At 34.2% G+C, this 21373-nt stretch overlaps 1 protein-coding gene across 4 annotated transcripts in view; it reads left to right on the top strand.

Annotated features, from left to right (window-relative positions):
* Window positions 1–21373, top strand: part of gfra1a (gdnf family receptor alpha 1a) — a 161514-nt gene that overhangs the window by 108343 nt on the left and 31798 nt on the right. For 2 of the 4 annotated variants that reach the window (XR_015505490.1, XR_015505489.1), the window contains 2 exons: window positions 16443–18412; window positions 18561–19748. Coding sequence is in view for 2 of the 4 variants with exons in the window: in XM_087278577.1 (XP_087134703.1) it covers window positions 16443–16794 (352 nt within the window). In the remaining 2 variants the exon portion in view is untranslated. 4 annotated transcript variants of the gene reach the window in all.

Raw genomic sequence — 21373 nt, 5'->3', positions numbered from 1 at the left:
CCCTGCAGATCAGCAGTTTCTGAAATACTCAGACTAGCCCATCTGGCACCAACAAACATGCCACGTTTCAAACACACACACATATATATATTCATATACAACAGTTCTGTCTGGTTCTTGAATCTGATTGGCTGATAGCCGTGATATATTTAAGTAATATAAGCACCTGTACAGCCTTTTTACCCTTTCTGTATTACTCCGCCCACATACAACCAGCAAAAAGCAGACACTACAGATCTAAAGTTTAAAAGATGCTTGCTCAACTGTTTAACTGTCAGCTTATGATTTGAATCCAAGAAAGTAGTTCCTTAAACAAAAGGGTTTTTGAGACTCTCCATGTTTGATTTTGTTTTTATGTATACAATTATGTCGTCAAACTGCTGTATAAATGCAATATCACACTCGTAGCAGTACGATATGGCTGTACATCAGCACTGCATGGTGGGGGCACTTAGGCACTCGGCCTGCGGCCTCTTGCCAACGCACGTCTCCCACCAGTGCCAAAATACAGCCATATCGCACTGCTACGAGTGTGATATTGATCTTATATATTGCAAATGTATTATTTTCCATTGCTATATAGGTATAAACTGTACTGTGTCTCAATTAAGAGACAACATGCTTTTAAGGCCACTTTCAAAGGCCATTTGCATCATTATGGCATGACAAAGGCTTTGTGAGTTTAAAGGCTCCTTTAAATACGGTCTCCAAATGTGTCATTTGTTTCTTTGGTAAAGAGAAATGGAACTGGCGGATCCTTTGTGATGTGAATATTTAAGCATTTATTGCACACTGTTGACTACAACCATTTTTAAAAAGAAAAATTACAGTTTTAAATGCAAGTATTAAGTTTCAGTTTACATGAACTACAATGAATTATTGAAATTTCTTAGTAATATTTAAATATTTTTTATTTGCGCAAACGGTCCAAGGGAGACACAGTTTGTGAAATTAGTTTTGTTTTCAGACAGTTTAATTATAGTAATGTATCGAATTTTAAAATCACTTTCAGAAAAAGTTTCTACAAATATTATTGTTGCTCATTACTGACAGCTTTCATGGTTGCTCAAAAATGAGATCAGTCCTCTGTAATCTATACTATCTAATTTCATAACGCTCAGTTTAGCCTATGTGGACTTTGAAAAATTCATCCTGAAATGAGTGATGGACTTTATTTTCGTATACCATTATATTGCTAATGTGGTTTTTCTGCATGGATTCCGCCATTAAATGGGATTTACAAACAAGTTGAACTAATGCAAAAATGGGCACTTATGGGCATATGCACAAAAGCATATACAATCAATTAAAAATGCTTTTTTGAGAACACAACTCGACTCTTGTGTTTTACCACAGGCTCAAAATCAGATCCAATTCCATCCAATCATAGAGACGAGAACTAAGTCACTGTCCACTGTCCTGTTTTTTTTTTTTTTTTTTTTTTTTTTTACTTAAAAGCAGAACACACACAATGCAGGAGTCTTTCACAGCTTTCAGTCCCAAAGATCATTTAAAATATTGATTTTTAAACAACAATTTGGTTGAGCAGCCATCCTGAACCTTCACTAATATAAAGCACAAATATTTAATCTGAGTTCATCTAATTAGTATTCATACAGTAATAACACCAAAGGGATGTTTGTATATGCCAAAAAGAGATGTTAGGAGAAACCAAGTTAAAACATGCCTTTTGTAGCATCTGAAAGCCACATATTGGTCTCATTTCAAAGCCCCAGGCTCAGTAAACTCTTAGATTGGTGTTAGTGAATGTGAGTCTGGGATGGGTTATAGTTTATAGTTTGAAATATAGCAGTACAATTCTGCCCATGTTAAAAAATATATATTTATAAAAAAAATAATAATAATCTTTTGTATGGTAGTAATAATTAAATGACAGAACCTTCAATTCATCTGTGTGTTGTTACAATAGCAAGTATGTAATACGGATTTGCATTTATGTGCCTGTTTACAAAAATTTATTGACATACTTTTATTTTAAAAATTGTTTCATAACATCCTTGGTTAAAATAACCCCTTTTTATGTGAGCACACATTGTTTCATACCACAGAATGAAGAAGAAATCATCGTTTTATATATAGTATTCAATGCAGTTATAAAGGCTCAGCATTGCATTATAAATATACTTTATAGTTACAACATACTCAGGATGGCTAAAAGAACAGAAACTCGATCTCAATATTGCCACAAGCATTTGTTTGTGTTCATGCTTTGATCAATTTATCCATTTTTACAATCTTTATCCACTTTGCTAAACAGTAGCGATAGCTGATGCCTTTTCTTCAGTAAACTATGTGTAGTGTTTATGCACAAGGACTCACTCTAGCATCCAGTATGAATGAAATTGTAATCACATTCCCAAATTTTTGATCTCATCTCCAGTTCAGAGGTCTTGAACTCTGCTCTTAGGGATCCACTGTCCTACAATGTTTATTTTCAACCTGCTTCAGGACATCTGCTTGTGTATTTTATATAATACAGAAAAGCTTGAGTAGCTGCTTCAGTGTGTGTCATGGTTGAGCTGTGCAGGATGGCAGGAATCCAGGAGCAGGGTAAAATACCACTGTTTTATCTGTTTATGAATGAAAAAAAAAAAAAAGATGAAGAATACTCTAAAGATACAAGTGTCACAACTTGGCTCACTTCACACTCACATAAACGCACTGGATCACGTTAACAAGCTTTTATTTACAGAACACTTACTGGAAACACTAGAACATTGACACAGGAATCCTGAGGTTAAGACAACATGGAATGACATGGAATACCAGACAAGAAATGGACTAAACTCAGGGACTTTATACACGGCACATTATCAGTCTAATACTGAACCTAACGGCGGGAAACAGAACAAAGGAGTACATGATCACAACAGAAGCACATGGAACACACTAGGAAGTCACATGACGCAAACATAAGCACATTGAACACAACACAGAACCTGCCAACAGGACGTTAGATTCCATTGAATTATCATCAAAATAGTTATCGTAATAAATAACCAAAAATAATGTCAGGTATCTTTAAGTCCATGTCACTCATCATGTGAGCAGAGAGAAATATCACAGTACTTGTATGATTCAGCAGTGCAGCAGACGCAGACGACTGCCAGTTTAGATATCAGCAGTGATATTCCTCTCCCACTGGGATTCGGCATTCGCTCAGAGCGATCTCTCGCTCTTCCGGTCCTTCATGAGAAGTTCAGTCAGTGGGTGTCTTTTGAATGTGACTGCCATTTAAGTGTTTTTCCTCCCACATCGTTCCCACTCTCTTAGAAGACTTGCAGTCAAATAGCTCCGCCTGACAGAGTCTCTTCACTTCAGCTTGACCTTTGACTGCTACAGTCAGTAGGAGCAGTAATAAAGACCACAGTGATGGCTGTGACGCGTGTCAAATGTCATATGTCTGATGCCTCACACGTCTGAATAGCAGTTTTAGCTGTCATTTTAAGAGCTCTTGGTAAGCTGCACAAGTCTCTGAGCTCTAGAGCAGATGGCCTCTATCAGTGCTGCCAGTTTTGATGTAACACGTTTTGTCCAATCAGAGGCGAGCACTGCTGCTTTAGCCTGATTGCACTGCAGAGGCTTGAACTACACTTTAAGCCTCTGGCAATAAATGCACTCTTACCGAATATTTTGCCACCCTGGGTCATTCTTTCTCACTTTGGTGACTTGATCGATTCCAAATGAAACGGAAAATTATTCAGAGTCTCGAAATCAGTGAGGGCCAGTCCTGAAAAAAGAAAACTGTTGTACCCCAAGCTTTACCCAATCTAAGTTAGTAATTATATTGTTTGTCGGCATATTTACTCAAGACCTATAGCTTTTACGAACAGCAGGCCCTGCTTCACTACTTTCTGAATACACTGTCTGACCTTTTTAAGTTAAGATCATTTAAATTGGACAAATGTTTACAATGAAATTACAAAAAAAAAAAAATAATATATATATATATATATATATATATATATATATATATATATATATATATATATATATATATATATATATATATATATATATATATATATATATATATATATATATATATATATGTTCCATATAATTACTATTATTATTATTATTATTATTATTATTATTATTATTATTATTATTATTATTATTATTATTATTATTATTATTAAAACTGTGCCATTCAAGATGTATCTTTTCTAGTACAGGGGGTCTTAACTGCATGGCTAAATGTGTTTTGTTTTGCGGGACAAAATTATTATTGGGTCATGACCTGTACGGCCAGAACCATTAATCTACAGCATCAATGAAAGATGTGCATCTCATTTCAGGAAAAGGCTTTAATCCATCTCTAGTGTCACCAAACACAATTGCAATACTGGTATGTAGAACTTATAGTAAATGTTTTTATTTTATATATATATATATATATATATATATATATATATATATATATATATATATATATATATATATATATATATATATATATATATATATTTTTTTTTTTTTTTTTTTTTATTTTTTTTTTTTATTAATATGTATTTATTTACTTCATGTTTAGCCTGGTGCCACTGATCACAAATTATGATTTCTTTCAGGAAATGTTCACATGATGCCATTTTCAACAAACAGAATACATTTTGTGTGTATTTTTGTTATTTTACAGTATTTACTGCAAAAAAAAAAAAAAATAAATAAATAATAATAATAATATGTATATGCTTGTGCCTTGTTACTAGTCCATATGTAAGTTTTTGACTCTTCTAAAGCATAAAAATACCATAATATGTTTGCAGATATTTAAGCAACATCCTAAGTGAACTCTTGTTTATCTAAAAAACAAAGCTGAAGTCAGACATTCTGCTTTAAAAATGACTAAAGTCAAAACAACACCACTCATTTCAACTTTAGACTTTTTTTTCCTTAACAGTCCATTAAATTAATCAAAAATACTTTTAAAATGATAATGTAATAAAAGGAGTCCAAATGCAGTTTATTTACAACTTGGTCATGCAGGCAATGTTCAAAGCAGGAGCAAACGATATCATGGGGATAATCCAAAAGTGCAGTCATGGTTTACAGGCAAAGAGGTCAGTGTAGGCGGCAAATAGCACACACAATTAACAATTAACGTATACTTTTAAACCACTGTGGTCTTACATTGACCAACAATTCCAAATCCTTTTCTGCTTAAACAGTGAATACAATTTATTACACTACCTTTTCCATATTCATTTACCTTCTCAAACAAGCATGTTCTTATTTGTATTTGGTCAGAGTAGTGGTTTGCATAGTGATTCAGCAACATTCAGTTTTCATGCTCTATTTCATCACGTCCAATAATGGCAAATAGATCACCGCTATCCAACCTCTCGCATTGATGCAAATCCATCAGCAGGTCTAATGACTCTCACTAGTGTAACTTTCCCTGAAACTGATGTCTCTGTGTGCCAGTTCTTTGGGCAGGGACAGTATATCTCTGTGACAGGCTGTGCATATTAATGCATCACAGATCATGTTTGTGTGCGATCGAGATCGAGCAGGCAGTCCGGGCCATGAATTCTCATCAGTCGAGGGTGATGCTAATGCTGGAGGGATGTTAACTTCTCAAACAACCTCCCATTTTGGTTTGAGTGGAGAGATTCCTGACATACTCAAATAAACTACTGCTGAAAGTCCCCAAGAAATCAAAACTAACCATTTGATTTTATAAGCTTACATTGCTAGTTTTGTGGTGAACAATTCATCTGTGCATGTCATTAAGTAAGTTTGCTCGTCTAATCTTAAATTGAAATCTGAAAGTGCACTTCCTGTTTGTTTTTAGTTAAACTATAAGATAACGCAACTGAGGTAATGGGCGTGGTTAACATACCTTACTGACAGTTGGACCGGCGTGCTAATGACAAACAGAAATGGTGAGCAGGAAGAGTCTGTTAGGTTGTGCTAACTCACGATGTTTCGGTAAGCAGCTTCTACATATAAAACTGTTTGAGCTACGATATATGCAAATGATATAAAGGATCAAGTATTCGATGAATTTGTTGGATAATTTTCATTTGAGTTTTGGACAGATTTTTGAGAAATTCATTGATTCATTTTCTTTTCGGCTTGGTCCTTTTATTAATTTGGGATCGCCTCAGCGGAATGAACCGCCAACTTATCCAGCATTTGTTTTAAGTAGCGGATACCCTTCCAGCTGCAACCCATCTCTGGGAAACATTCATACACACTCATTTAGACTCATACACTACAGACAATTTATCCTATCCAATTCACCTGTACTGCTTGTCTTTGGGCTGTAGGGGAAACCGGAGCACCCTGAGAAAAACCCACGCGAATGCGGGAAGAATATGCTAACTCCACAAAGAAACGGCAACTGACCCAATCAAGGCTCGAACCAGCAACGTTCTTGCTGTGAGGCAACAGCAAAACCTACTGCCACACCGCGTCGCTGATCACAAATATTCATCGCAATTTTTTTTGAGGAATATAGAGCACTTATGCATTTTGTTGAAAACAATCCTAAAGGAATACGAAATTGTTTTATTTTATTCTGTACTGACAATCAAGACATTCCAAACACAAACCTGCAAGAATATTCCCGTCTGAAATACATTGTTGTTCTGAAATAATACCTTACAGCAAACAAAAACAAACTGTAGTGTTAATTTAGTTCTAAACATGTTAACACCAACAAATCTATTTTTACATTTCCTTGTGACACTTTACAATAAGGTTGCATTAGTTAATGTTAGTTATTTACCAACATAGTTAATGAAAAAACAGTTCAATGTTAGTTTGTTTACTCGGCGTGCATTAACTAATGATAACTAGCATGAATTTGGATGTTAATAATGCATTAGTAAATGTTGAAGTATGATTAATAAATGTATTACAAGTATTCTCTTACATTATTAACCAATGCAACCTTATTGTAGAGTGCAACCAATGTCCCTGTTTTCGTTTGAAGCGGTCTTGCTGATTTTATAATCAGATTCTGCACTCCTTTTGGTTTTTGGTTTGACACAAATTGTAGCTGAAGTTACACTGCAAGAAAGTCTCTGAAATCTTTTGATACTCCCAAAATTTTCTCATGGTGGCCATTAAGAGGCTGTCGGTAACCATGTCAAACCTACGATGAAAGACCACAGATTTTAGCCTATAGGTTTACAAGAATCCTTTAGGATTTTCCAAATTGTGGCTGAAATTGCAGTGTAAGCAGGGCTTTATGGATACAGCTGTCAGTGTAAAGCCTGATTGATAGATCTGTGTTGAGTGATTGCCTTACCATGCACATACCTTGCACATACTGTATCTGACACCATAGTGCAATACCTCTTCATACCTCTGCATTCTGTCTGTGTTGCTCTGACAGTAACACTTCCAAATGTTAGCTGGCAGTGGGGTTATAAATGTTTCTCTGTCAAGTTTTTTTGACTGTTTTAGGTTTACATCAGAAATGTCTGCAATACTACCATAGAAGTAGTTTAGTCTTACACGCATTTAAGGAAGAAAGTGGTGAGAGCCGGTTGGAAGTTCAACAACTTTAATCTTAAAATAAAACAATACAAATGTATCTATCCAGTACTACTCTGCGTGACTCAACACTTGATAAATTCTCACAACACCCATGGGATAAACACACTCGTTACAGCTATAGCAAGCTGGCCAATGACAGATCTTGTTCTCTGCTTCATTGCAACAATTAGTTATGTTTTTTTTTTTTTTAAGAAGCTTGTCAGGGTCCATGTCAGAGTACCGTAAAGGTTATAAGACTGTAAAAAAAGCACCAGACCTACTGCCTGTACGACACAGAAGCATAAGTTGGTTTTATAAACCTTGTCTCAAAATGTTTGTGATACATTTTGGACACGGAAGGAGAATAAACACCACCAAACCGATGAGGGCTTTAAATATTCCAATGTTTCTAAAACATAAAAATGTCAGTTTCAGTGCAACTAATACTTAACTCCCTTTGGCTTATCTGCATTAGAGAGAAGGAGCTTTCTTATAGGTCCATTGATTTGCTCAGAATTATTCAAAATGTTTTTAAACAAAGTTTTCTGATCCAAGCCCATTGGTACTTTAGTATTTAAGCTGAAAGCTGATGCATCTTGATGAAATCTGTCCGTCTCTGAGAACATGGCAGCTTGACGGAAAGACTGAAGAGAGAGAGAGAGAGAGACAAAGAGTGCTTCAGGGATCAATTACATAGGTCTTGAGTTATAGGACTGCTACGGTTTCATTTGCCGTTATTACACTGGAGGACTGTTTGCAAAGAGAGAGACTTTATTAAGAGCTACAAACAGTCAAACGACAGGAGAAAGAGAGAGTCTTCTTTCCAAATGTTTGGCTTATTTGATTCACTCATGGTTTAAAAAAACAATAAAAAACAATGGAAAGACAATGATTCCACCTGTACAAACGGAGCATTAAGGTACAGTTATAGGGAGAAGGATATAAGATCAGTCAGTGGATGGGACTTCCAAACTCAAGGGTAGCAATAGAAAAAAAAAAAAAAAAAAAAAAAATAGGTACTCAAAACTTTTAGTTTGTTGTTTTAGATGTATTTATATTATTAGATGCTTGTTTATACTTGGTATCATTTTATTTTATTTGTCCCTTTAACACATTTTGTTGCTTATTATAAGTAGACTGTAAGGTCAGGGTTACTGTAACTTGACAAATAACAACAACAACAACAACAACATTAATTAAATAATAATAATAATAATAATAATAATAATAATAATAATAATAATAATAATAATATATTTAGTAGTAGTATGTCATTATAATTGAATAATAATAATTTCATACATTTAAATAGCACTTTTCTGGACACTCAAAGAGCTTTACACATTTTTTGGTGTGAAATCTCCTCTTCCACCACCAGTGTGAAGCATCCACCTGGATGACGCAACAGCAGCCTTATTGACCCAGACTGCACACCGCACACACCAGCTGATTGGTGGAGAGGAGACCTGAAGAGGAGTGATGAAGCCAATTATGATATGGGAATGGTTAGGAGGCCATGAAGAATGAAGAGGACATTGATTTTTCGAAAGACTGTGCTTACTGACCAGTATAAAATTTCCATTTATATACTGGGACGTTAGGACCCACACAGACCGCAGGTTAAGTGCCCCCTGCTGGCCTCACTAATGCCTTTCCCCAGCAGCAACCTACATGGTGAAAAAAAAAATAAAAAAAAAATATATATATATATATATATATATATATATATATATATATATATATATATATATATATATATATATATATATATATATATATATATATATATATATATGTATATATATATATATATATATATATATATATATATATATATATATATATATATATATGTATATATATATATATATATATATATGTGTATATATATATATATATATATATATATATATATATATATATATATATATATATATATATATATATATATATATATATATATATATATATATATATATATATATATATATATTTATTTATTTATTTTTATTTATTTTTTTTTCAGCAGCTATGGCTGGCCCTACTGTAAATTAACAATGGTAACTGTAAATGTCTGTAATTTAAGAGCCGTTATTTTACGTTTTTTCTTTTTTATTTCGGCACCCTAGCTGCTGGAAAATAAATCTCACTGCATAGCTTTATAGAAAGACCATGTGAGTTGCAGATCTGCCGTTCTGACATGTACTCGCAAAGTTTCTTATATTCTTCAAAAAGTTGGCTTGTGGATCATCCATTCATTCATTCATCTGATATGTCAGCAAATGCAGAGCAAACAGTCTGCTAATATTCAAATAAAAAATCTACATGTAAATGTTGGAAGATAGCAGCATTGTAACATATCGTCTATATATTGTGCAAAAGTAACTATCAAAATGAAGTAATGCCATTTTATTTAGATCTGACAAAGAGGCAAAAAAAAAAAAAAAAGAATTGTTCAAGGCTTTGTCAGAGCCTTTGTATAGCTGACTAATTACTGCCATTATCAAACACAATCCTTACCTTACATTATCAAATACTTCCAATGAGCAATCAACATCTGTATGACCGCAGGGAGAGAAAACCTGGACACACACCAACAGTTCTGCTTTATTAATGCCTCCCTTTCTTTTAAACTCATCGCAATGTCTTTGTTTCTATAATTGTCTCCTCATTTACTTTCTCTGCAGTCCACTGATTGAAAACAATCACCTGAAAGACACATAGTGAGATAGAGAGACTCACACACACTCAAGAGGACATCAGGTTCTAATCACGGCTGTGTTTTAATCAAATCCTCGACCTCTCTGCTAATCGCCGGTGACATTACAGTTCCAGATAAAGTCTGAGAGGAGAACGCTGGCCTCCCATCCTCGATTCAATGTACGTTTCCCATTAACCCTCGGGTGAGCCTTTTATTAGGATTTAATCAGGCCTATGTTGCCTGATCCTTGAGAGAAAGTATGTTAAAACAGCTCAGGCGAGGGACAGAATTAAAATAGTGACTTCAGTGCCTTTGTTCACATTTTATTGAATTGGAGTGTCTTCATTTTCTATATTGCTAAACTCTACAATTATACTTGCTTCTAGTCTTTATTTTTGAGCTTTTCTTAAGATAAAGTAATGGGATTTAAACACTGTAAATTTTTTTTTTATTTTTAATCAATACATTTTCCTTTAGACCTGAACCAATGTCCAGGACAGATTGAGCTATATGAAAAAGAATACATTAATACAATCATTGCCTCTAGTGTCTGTTTTAAATCAAACTGACAGAACACACAGAAAAGCATAATAAAAAGTAACGCATCTACTATCATGTAAATTTAAAAATAATAATAATTCTCTTTCTTTTAATAACTTTTTGTTGGCTAATCGGTAAAACGATGCATAAAGATCAATGATTACATGCACAAATGATTCGTTTGTATTTTGTGGTTGCACAATGATTCTTTAGTATCAATATTCTCTCAATATATCATTAAATTATTCATGTTTTTACTATGTCTGATTGGATGGTTTTATCAAATATGTGAAGTATGAGCTTATATATAGCTAATGATGTTTTTGATATATATAACCATACACATAATACTTATTTTTGGCATGAGTGGTACTATAAAAAAACTGAAGCATTTATAGAACATTTCATTATAGATTCTTTAAATCAGGGGTTCCCAAACTTTCAACCCACAACCCCTAAAATAACAATACCAGTTTCAGACTTGTGACACCCATATTCCTCAGAGGTGATTATACTGTAAACATACAAACAATCCTAACACAACACTAGGCCTAAATAAACACAAGCACATTGACAACAACAAAAAAAAAATGCAACACCTTACAACCATATAATTTTTATAATCACTTATTAATTTGTTTAATATTAACCTCTACTAGAGACATGGTGCTGTCTATTCTTGGTATATTTTTGGAGACCGCCAATCAGAGATCATTCTCAATGTTGTATACAGTGACCTGTATTTGTTTTTATTTTATTTGATTGCCATAAAGATGTCAAAGTTTAATCTGGTGCTATAAAATCAATCGACTGCATCTGGCATTATTGCTGTGTTGGTAATCTAACGTAAACATATGAATCCTATGAAAATCCTCCTCCTGTGGGTTAGGGTTAAAATATGATAATTCTAACAGTTTAATGATATTGTCAATGTCCCGCAACCCCCCAAGGGGTCCTGAGCCTCACTTTGGGAACACTGCTTTAAACTATAGATCATTGATCATGGATCATGGTGATGTCATTAGCCCATAAACATTTCCTGTTTTTTGTCAAACCATTACATAACTGTAACAAGAGGCAATTCAATCAACATTAAACAGCCATCATGGAAAATATTTATCAATATTTGGACCTTTTTAGACTATCAGAAGCTATGAAAAAACAAATGTAAAACAGGACATATGTTAGGAACCTCGTTATTGTTTATATACCTCAAAATGGACTAAAAACAATTCAAGGATTGTTCACTTAAAAGTTCTTTAAGGAAGCTAGAATGGTTCTTCTGTGGCATTACTGTGAACTCTGTTTTGGAACATTTACTTTAAGAAGTATAGCTACTTGCTTTAAAATATAAGACATGATTTACCAGAAGCCGGATCACTGCTGCACTGGCTCAAGGAAAGAACAGATGGAAAAACAAAGGTCCAAATAAAACATGAAAAACAGAACAGTAAACACCCAATAGCATTCAAGGTCATTATTCAGACTGATTCCATTGCTAATTGAAAATTAGAGCCAAAGAAGGAAGGAAATAGGAGACACTAATCAATTTGAGGCTGTATCAGAGACGGGGCGCAGCAGAGGAGGGGGTTCCTGCTCTACCTTCCACACCAGATGGCCAGTGTATGTGTGTGTCTGTGAGGTGTAGGGTGAAGGAGATTTGTAGTAGGCATGTGCGGTGCTGGTATTGAACACCAAGCTAATTATGTGTTATGACAGATAAAAAAAAAAAAAAAGATCTTTGTTTCTTCCTGCTAATGGTTAATTAATTAAAGGGTAGTACAAAAAAAAAAAAAAAATCATTATTTACTGCTAGTAAATCTGTGTTTTTATTCTCTCTATAGAAATATATATTTTTTAAAATATTATATATATATATATATATATATATATATATATATATATATATATATATATATATATATATATATTTATATATATATATATATATTTATATATATATATATATATATATATATATATATATATATATATATATATATATATATATATATATATATATATATATATATATATATATATTAAATATTTATAATTTATATTATTGTACAAGTTTTTTCTTTATTTCTATAAATAATTTGAATTGTTTTTTTATATTTTGGGTGGTTACGTGCAAATATCCATTCTGCAAAATGTATATATTACTGTCTTTTGGTGATTTTAAGTGCTTTTATTATCCTCATTTCTAAGCAAGTTTGGATAAGTGTCTGCTAAAAGAATAAATGTAAATAATTGTTTAGTATAGATTGTGCGTCTGAGTGTCCCAATTTGGTCAGCCAGTAAGAAATATTGCAGGATGGGTGACAGATTCAGACAGCTGTAGTGCAACATTGCAACCTGAAGCCCTATGTGCCAAACTACAGAATAGTTTTTTTTTTTTTTTTTTTTTTTTTCTTGTTAGCCTAAGGGCATCGGATCAGAAGGACACATCGTACAGGTTTTTTCTTTCTTTTTCATGTACAGAATGTAACTTTTTACTTATTTTTTTACTTTGAGCAACTGGGTGTGTGATGATTTGACTTGGAATATCGAACTGTTCATGAAAAGGTGAGATTGCTTTTAGCTTCTATCACAGAGATAAAGAGCTACTCTATAAGATACAAAAAGAGAGACAGAGACTCGTCTCCGCTAAAGGCCTTGAACAGGTAGATGTTGTCTGGGCAGATGGATTGTCAGTGTTGTGTACAGGCTTCTTGATCTATGTGTGTGTGCATGTGTGTGCGTGCGTGCGTGTGTGTTGAGTTACAGTCCAGACAGCTAACAGATGGAATGGAGCGGTTTTGTTTTACTTTGTCGTATAGAAGGTCAAAGGATCACTGTGCATCACACACAGTCTCTGAAAGAAAGACAGGCCACCATTTAAATGTTTGCATTTGGTCTATTTTTTTTTCCAAAAATTTTGAAAGATCTCTGCAACAAAATAGGCTATTATTTTCCAAATGTTGATCTTACAAATATCACTACAAATCTTTCAGGTTGTATCGTAGCAGATGGTTCAATATTAATATATGTATGACACACGAACCGTTTTTAAAAGTTATAGATATTTACCATTTTAAATGTTCCATCAAGAGGCTGCTTTAGCAATTTGGAAAATATTTACGAGTAAATAAATGTTTCACTGAACTAGGCTGAACTAGTGAATTTGACAGTACACTGTCAAAAAAAAAAAATTAATATCTTCTAAATTTGGGACTTTGCCTTTATTTGGAACAACACCGGAACTACCAGAATCCTATAACTACTAGAATTAACATATCGCTCATTCTTACTGTTCTCATATTGTCAGACTGTTTTCAGAACCGTCAAAATGACCGGTTATGTTTTTATATATATATATATATATATATATATATATATATATATATATATATATATATATATATATATATATATATATCAAAATGACTGCCTCGGTAGTTCTAGTGTTAAAACAACCCACTGTTTTAGAGTGTTAATGACCAAGTGTTGATTATAATAAAAGGTAACCTTTGACCTTTTATCGTTCACCAGTGGCCACCATGTCAGCTAGAGGTTGCCAACATCTTATAATCCTGGTAGTGAAAAGAAATTACAGCAAGTTGTTTGGATGAATTTTCACTTTAAGGTGTTTAACACAACCATTTTTAGCCTTGGTCTTGGACTTAACATGACCAAATGACATGAAGTTCATCCTCTAGAGACTACAGTATGTAGAGAGCATAGTATCCATTTAGGCTCCACAACCACCTTAATACTATTTCCTATACACACGCACGCACGCACGCGCACACACACACACACGCACACGTACGCTCCACCCTAATACAACCCATCTCTTGCTTTTAATTGGCTCTCATTATAAGCCAAACTGCTGCTGTGGCTAAGCAAGTCTCCAGAAATGTTATTTAATGGTGGAATGTGTTCAAAAGCCAGCAATTAGCCGCAGCTGACATGCGAAAGCAGAGCCTTGCCGGCCACTCTGATGACTCCCTTGTTCAGCCAAGATGACTGTTTGTTTAGGCTGCAGGGATCCAACGGTACAAGCAGTGTTTCGTTTAAAATAAAAACAGGTTCTTTATAAACAGCTTCTGTTTTTTGGCGGACCTGCAGAAATAGCGATGATTAATTCACATGCCTGTCAGTGCCGTGGGGTATTCAAATAAGACTTTTTTTTCCAAGGGTTTCAGAGCTCTGGATAGCATCAGACTCTTTGTTTTTCTTTATCTGTTTATTCTGCTCCTTCTCCTGTTTATTTATTTACTTATTTATATATTTATTTATTCAAATTCATTCACTCACTGGCCTCCAAAGATATGTAAACTGATTGACAGCTGGAGAGTGTTTGTGATTGGCTGGTGACTCTGCAGTTCTCTACTGTAGCTCAAACAGTACATGATGGCATAGATGACAAATAAGTCTATGGAATTCACTGTATTTAAATGGTCAAAGAACCCAGCATAGTGCAATTTGAATGCGCACACAAAATCATTGTTACATGTATAAAAATGTATATGAATGAATTTTGTGTCCGCAGTAGACTACATCAGATGGTTTTCCAAATCACAACAGAAGATGAAAGCTTTGAATACCACATAAAAACCCACAAAAATATGTAATACTGAGTGAAAAAAAAAAATAAAAAAAATAAATAACCACACACAAACCAATACATTGTGAGCTATGAAATGTCATGTCTTTGGGAAGTATTGGCTATTGCACAGACTATGCAAAATAGTAGCATCTTAGAAAATACACAAGTCTATGTTTATTTCTATGTCATCTATGTCATCTATGTTTTTTTCTATGGGAATTGCATCACCCTTAACAAAGTATTACTAATAAATAAATGGAAACACATTTTACACCAGTCCATGTTGTACTCTCAGATATAAGGTGCAAAAGCTTTCACTGGAGTGTTAACTTTTCAAAAGGGACTGATTTTACTGGATTTGATTTTACTCAAGGTATTAATAGTGTTCAATCACCAAGCAATTTTGTTTTTAAAAGAAGTCTAAAAACATCCAAATACTAATGCCTGGTTAAAACAAGTTTGAATTCAGGCCATCAGTGAAAATCTAATACACATCTAACAATAGTCCAAAAATAGACTAGTCATCAAATAGACAGATTAGACAGGCTTCACATTTGATTCATTGCTGTGTATTAGTTGAGTAGTTTTTGTTTAGACCATAGGCTTAGGAATCTATTAGATGTTCACTGGCAGCCTAAATTTATTCTCATTTTAGCCAAGATGTCAGAGTTCTATTGGAGGCCAAAAAAAAAAAAAAAGCTTGCTTATATGGTACCAAAATAAACCTTTTAAAAACAAATGATTACCCGATTTAAAGTGATAAGTGGCAATCAAAGTGAGCTTGGCAATCATGTCTTAACACTCAGCAACCTTCCAAATGCGGGTGTATTTCAGCAGTGGCATGTCACTTTCACTATCCACTTTCACAGTTGGAATTTTATATATAGCTGTGTAATGGATAACAAATGGTTTGTGCAAAGCATGCATACAGAGATCAATGTATTTTATTTCCACTGTAAAATATATACTAATATATATTTGTAAATTTGTAAAAATGTAAATGCTGAGCAACTATTAAATTTGAAAACAGACGCAGTGCCTGGTGATTAAAAAAACTCATATTGTTTCTTACACTATGTATCTTTATCTTTGCAGGTGAGCCAGCGCTTGCAAAGGAGAACAACTGTCTGAATGCAGCAAAGGCCTGCAACCTGAATGACACCTGTAAGAAATACCGCTCTGCGTACATCAGCCCATGCACGAGCAGAGTCTCAACAGCTGAAGTCTGCAACAAGCGGAAGTGCCACAAAGCCCTGCGGCAGTTCTTTGACAAGGTGCCACCCAAACACAGCTATGGCATGCTGTACTGCTCCTGTCCTCTAGGGGACCAGTCAGCCTGTTCTGAGCGCAGGCGCCAAACCATCGTGCCAGCTTGTTCATATGAGGACAAGGAGAGACCCAACTGCTTGACACTGCAAGCTTCATGCAAGACCAACTACATCTGCAGGTTTGAATGCCTCCTTTGTTATTCTTTTCAACATTTTCATATTCAATGGAATTTACATTTACTGTGTGTGTATTGTGCCTTTCACTGTACATATACTTTAAGTATACATTTATATTAAATGCATGTTTCTGCGTTGCATTTAAAATGCTCCTGACACAAAATGTAAAGTTTTTTTAATGTTACTCACTGACAGTACTCTAGCAGAATTCATATTACAGAAATTACTTGGGATTATGTTATATTTAGGGTAAGTTAGCTCGAATAAACTAGTGAATAGTTACGTTTATCATAAGACTCAATTTATTAAAACTGGCTAACTGCATAATTTATTATGAACTACAAGTGGGAAATATTGTATCAACTGTAATGTAATGGGACGCTGACAACTGAGGTGCGGATCCAAAAGCAGGTTTATTAACAAGAAGGGTCAGGCAAACAATGGTCAACCAAGGGGCAAACTGATGTATAGAGGCAAGTCCAGAGTTGGGATCATACAACAGGCGGATGGTCAAAAGGCAGTCAGCAGACAGGAATAAACACAACAAAGCAAGGGTCAAGCACGGCAAGAGAAAGCAAAGGAAACAGGTCGTAATGTTCACTGACAGTTAAACAAGACTCAGCCAAGATGTGTGTGTGCACTATTTAAAGTCCATGCAATCAGTACTTGACAATACTCAGGCTTTGCTATCAGCAGAATCCGCGCGTGAGCGGTTCATGACTAGATCTTGTAGTGCATATACCCACGGATTTGTAATTTAGCAAACTGATTGATTTGAGCGATCTACATGGATTAGATCGCTGGTGATTGTGACATCAACATTTATTAATCTTAGTTATTTAATTTTGATAATGATTTAATAGTCGTTTAAAAGTATCTGTTAATGTTATTAAGTAAACATTAGCTAGCAGCTGCATTTTAAACATTGAAAATGTTTATGTGAATTCATCATCTGTTGTTAACTAATGTTATAAGATAATATAAGAGAAAATAAATCAGCTATGATTCAAACTCAAATCACACTTAAATTTCCCTTGTGTACAATAAAATAACAAAATATAATTTTGACTGTGGACAACAGCTTTTTTCATTAATTAAAAAATATGTGTGCATCAAAACAAGATATTATACAAGATGAGAGAGTAAGGTGTAAATTATTTTTGCTCAACAGCATAATTATAATAAACCTAAAACTACTAATTCTATTAATACTGCCAACATAGGCTCATTCTGAAAATTTAGCCCTATATACATTTCTGGAGATCGAGAATTATGTAGCCATAAGTATCTATGGCTGCATTTTGTCTTCAAAATAAAGGCTACGAGGCGGTATGACACCATTCCTTTTCATGCTTACCAGCTGACTGCTTACCTTCGTATGGACTGGTCAATCTGTGCTTTTGAAAACACTATTGGTTGAGTTTAGGGGAGGGAGCATTCAGTCAGTGAGTCGACAACGGCCTCTGGTGGATTTAAATGAGAACAGCAAACGTGAATGGTACTTGCCAGAGAAATTAGTGATCTCAAATAGCACACACAGCAGTCTCTGATTGATTCGCAAAACAGACACTGCAAAAAAAAAAATAATAATAAAAAAAAAAACCTCCTGGGATATATTTGGCACTATTCAGAAATGTGCATAACCGTACATTTTCCGAATGAGCCTGGGTTAAATACTGTGGTCACACTTTTATTTTAATGGGCAATTAACACTATTAACAAACCTTTAACTCACAATGAACTACCCTCAATTAACTACCACTACTAGCTGCTTATTGTTAGTTAGTAAGGCAGCAATTGGGTTTAGAGGTAGGATAAGCGATGTAAAAGGAGATCATACTTTATAAGTGCTAATAAACAGTTAACATCTTAATGAGGTAATAAGCCAGTAGTTAATGATGTGATTTTACTAAAGTGTTAGCAATATTACTAATCATACTCGTGTAACTTTGTTTTCATATACACCACTTCTTAAATTTGTATAAGAATATATACATAAAAAGGAAAAAGCAAACGTCCGTGGTCTCAAACTAGAAATCCTTAATGTAATAGTAATACGAGTATAAGGACAATTCACAGTTGAAAATGGCTGACTCTACTTTGCGCACACACAGTTGCAAAGAAATAGATCCACACTTCACTACGACACTTTTCTTGTATGCATTAACATGTGGCAGTGCAACATGAGCTTTTTAGTGGTGCTAAGAAATGTTTCACTGAATTTGAGAGGCAAGATCACAACAAGCCATTTGTAATAGCACATATTCACCAATAGGGACAGACATGGCCACAGGCATCTAAACTGCATCTACTGGGAAATAAAGTGTTTATTAAGGTAAGGCAGGAGAGCACATCGTGAGGACAATCGAGGTGATTATTGAGTTCTAGCAATAAAAGCTGCAGCCCCAAATCTGGTTTGTGCAGGGAGGAGACAACTTCAGAATCCTCTAAGTGGCTTGTTAAGGATTCATTAGCACAACGTAGATGTAGTTTTGCCAAGTAAATGTCTTTAGGCACAGAGAGAGCGACAGCTAATGACCCTGCTCAATCAGAAGAGCTGCTGCTCGGCATTCTGGGGGCACACCGAGACACTCATACAAATAAATGGAATGTATTTGTATTTGCGCTCGGGGTCTGTAAAGTTCACTTTCTTTATTCTGGTGGATGTTCCCCCTTTTATGGATTGTCTTTCCTTTAAGGATATCGATTTCCACAAATTATCATGGCTGATATTTGTTTTTGTTTTGATTTTTAAAAATTATTTTTTTCAGAGATTTCAACTTTAATGGATAGGAAAGTGTAGAGTATTGACAGGAAAGAATGGGAAGCAGAAAGAGGGAATGGATCAGCATAGGACCGCAAGTCAGGAATCTAATTGGGGTCGTCGTTAGCACCGGAGTGCATGTTTAGACGCATTAACCACAGGTGCAGACTAAACTGATCTTTGTTAATTGGTTTGTTGTTAACTTTAACACATTTTACATTATTTTAAGAAGTTACTGTGAAACAATTTTTTTTTTATTTTTTTTTTTAGATGCTAGTATTGTTATGTTAGTCTTAAGGCTATATAAAAACGAGTGTGCTCTAAAACTGACAAAATTTGCATTAAGAAAATTTAAACGATGCAAGCTTGCAGTTTGTCACCTTCACCTAATTGGGTCAACAATTCGCTTTGCATCTCGTATTGATTTTTTTCATCAAATCTTCTGACCAATCAAATGTTCTCTACTATCTGACATGTTCATCTCTCATTCTTCTTTTTACCTAATGCTCTTGATTTCAACCGCTCTCACTGGCAAAGCTATGTTTCAATCTACCTATTTTTAATGCACATTTTGGATATGCGCATAAAATGTTTGTTGGAAACACCAAGATGTGCATGAATTTTGAAAATGCGCATAAACAACGTGTGCATAACTGAGCAGGATAAACTTTGTTAGGAAAAATGTGTTTAAACTATAATGGAAACACTTTTACTGAAATTCCAGTGTACACATTAAAAAAAAGTCATGTGATTGTGTTATAAGATATCATGTAACGATAGAAAAATGGGTCACTATTTTGATGGTACATTTGTTGAATTGAAATTACATTGCACAAGCCTAATTCTCAAAAGATTAGATTAGGGTTAGTGTAACTTGACATGCACTTGCAAAGTTTCTTATAGTCAGTTAAATGATGGAGCAGGATCAACAGATACAGTGTCAAGCGGACAGTCTACTAATACTCAAATGGACCATCAAAAAAGTGTTAACAAAAAAATCTGTGTGAATGGACAAACCAGCAGGCTGACCACATTGTAAAACATCTGACATGTTGTTTTGGTCATTCTGAAACATCAACCATTTCAGTATTAGTGTTATTATTTTATGAATTACCCGCAGAACTGTCAAGAGCATCTGTGCTTTCAGTCTCATGCCTTTGAACGCCAGCCCGCATTCATTGTGTCAACACTGTCTTCTGAGGCCCAAATAATTTATTAAAGATTTACGCAGCTTCTCCTACTGAAGTAAATTCCATATTTAATTTTAAAATTCAACCGCAGTTAATCAGAAAGTGACGATTTTGTTCTCGGACTCGTTGGACAGAAATGCTGCTTTATTTGCCTGTCTTATGTAATATTCCAGTTTTGCCCATAAATTCTATTCGCATTTTTCAATGGAAACATAGCTAAAGATGAAACGCTGTTTGATGTTTTTATTTTTAAGGGAGGAGCTCTATGCCCCACCCTGTCTTTGTTTCAGTTGAAATTATATTAAACATTGGATCAAAAATTGGATCGACTTTTAAAGTGCTGTTGTTGGTTATGGCCAAGACATTTTATCTTTTAAAAAGAAAATAGAGATTTTCTTTATTAAAATGCATCAATCACATGCAATTTACATTCTCCTTGCTTGGACATATAGTAGATGTAGGAGGTTTATATTTGAAAATAATTGAATTGCAATGGATTTGACTGTGCTTTTTCCCCATCAAACACTATTATGACAAAGTATATACTCTAATTTAAACAACATTATATCATAGAATGCATGCTGTTTGTGTCTTATAAACGCATCTATTCTAATCATTTTTCTAGAA

Source organism: Danio rerio, chromosome 13 (assembly GCF_052040795.2).
Source record: "Danio rerio strain M-AB ecotype USA chromosome 13, GRCz13ab, whole genome shotgun sequence".
Classification (NCBI taxonomy): Eukaryota; Metazoa; Chordata; class Actinopteri; order Cypriniformes; family Danionidae; genus Danio; species Danio rerio.
This window is presented reverse-complemented; position numbering and strand designations above follow the sequence as displayed.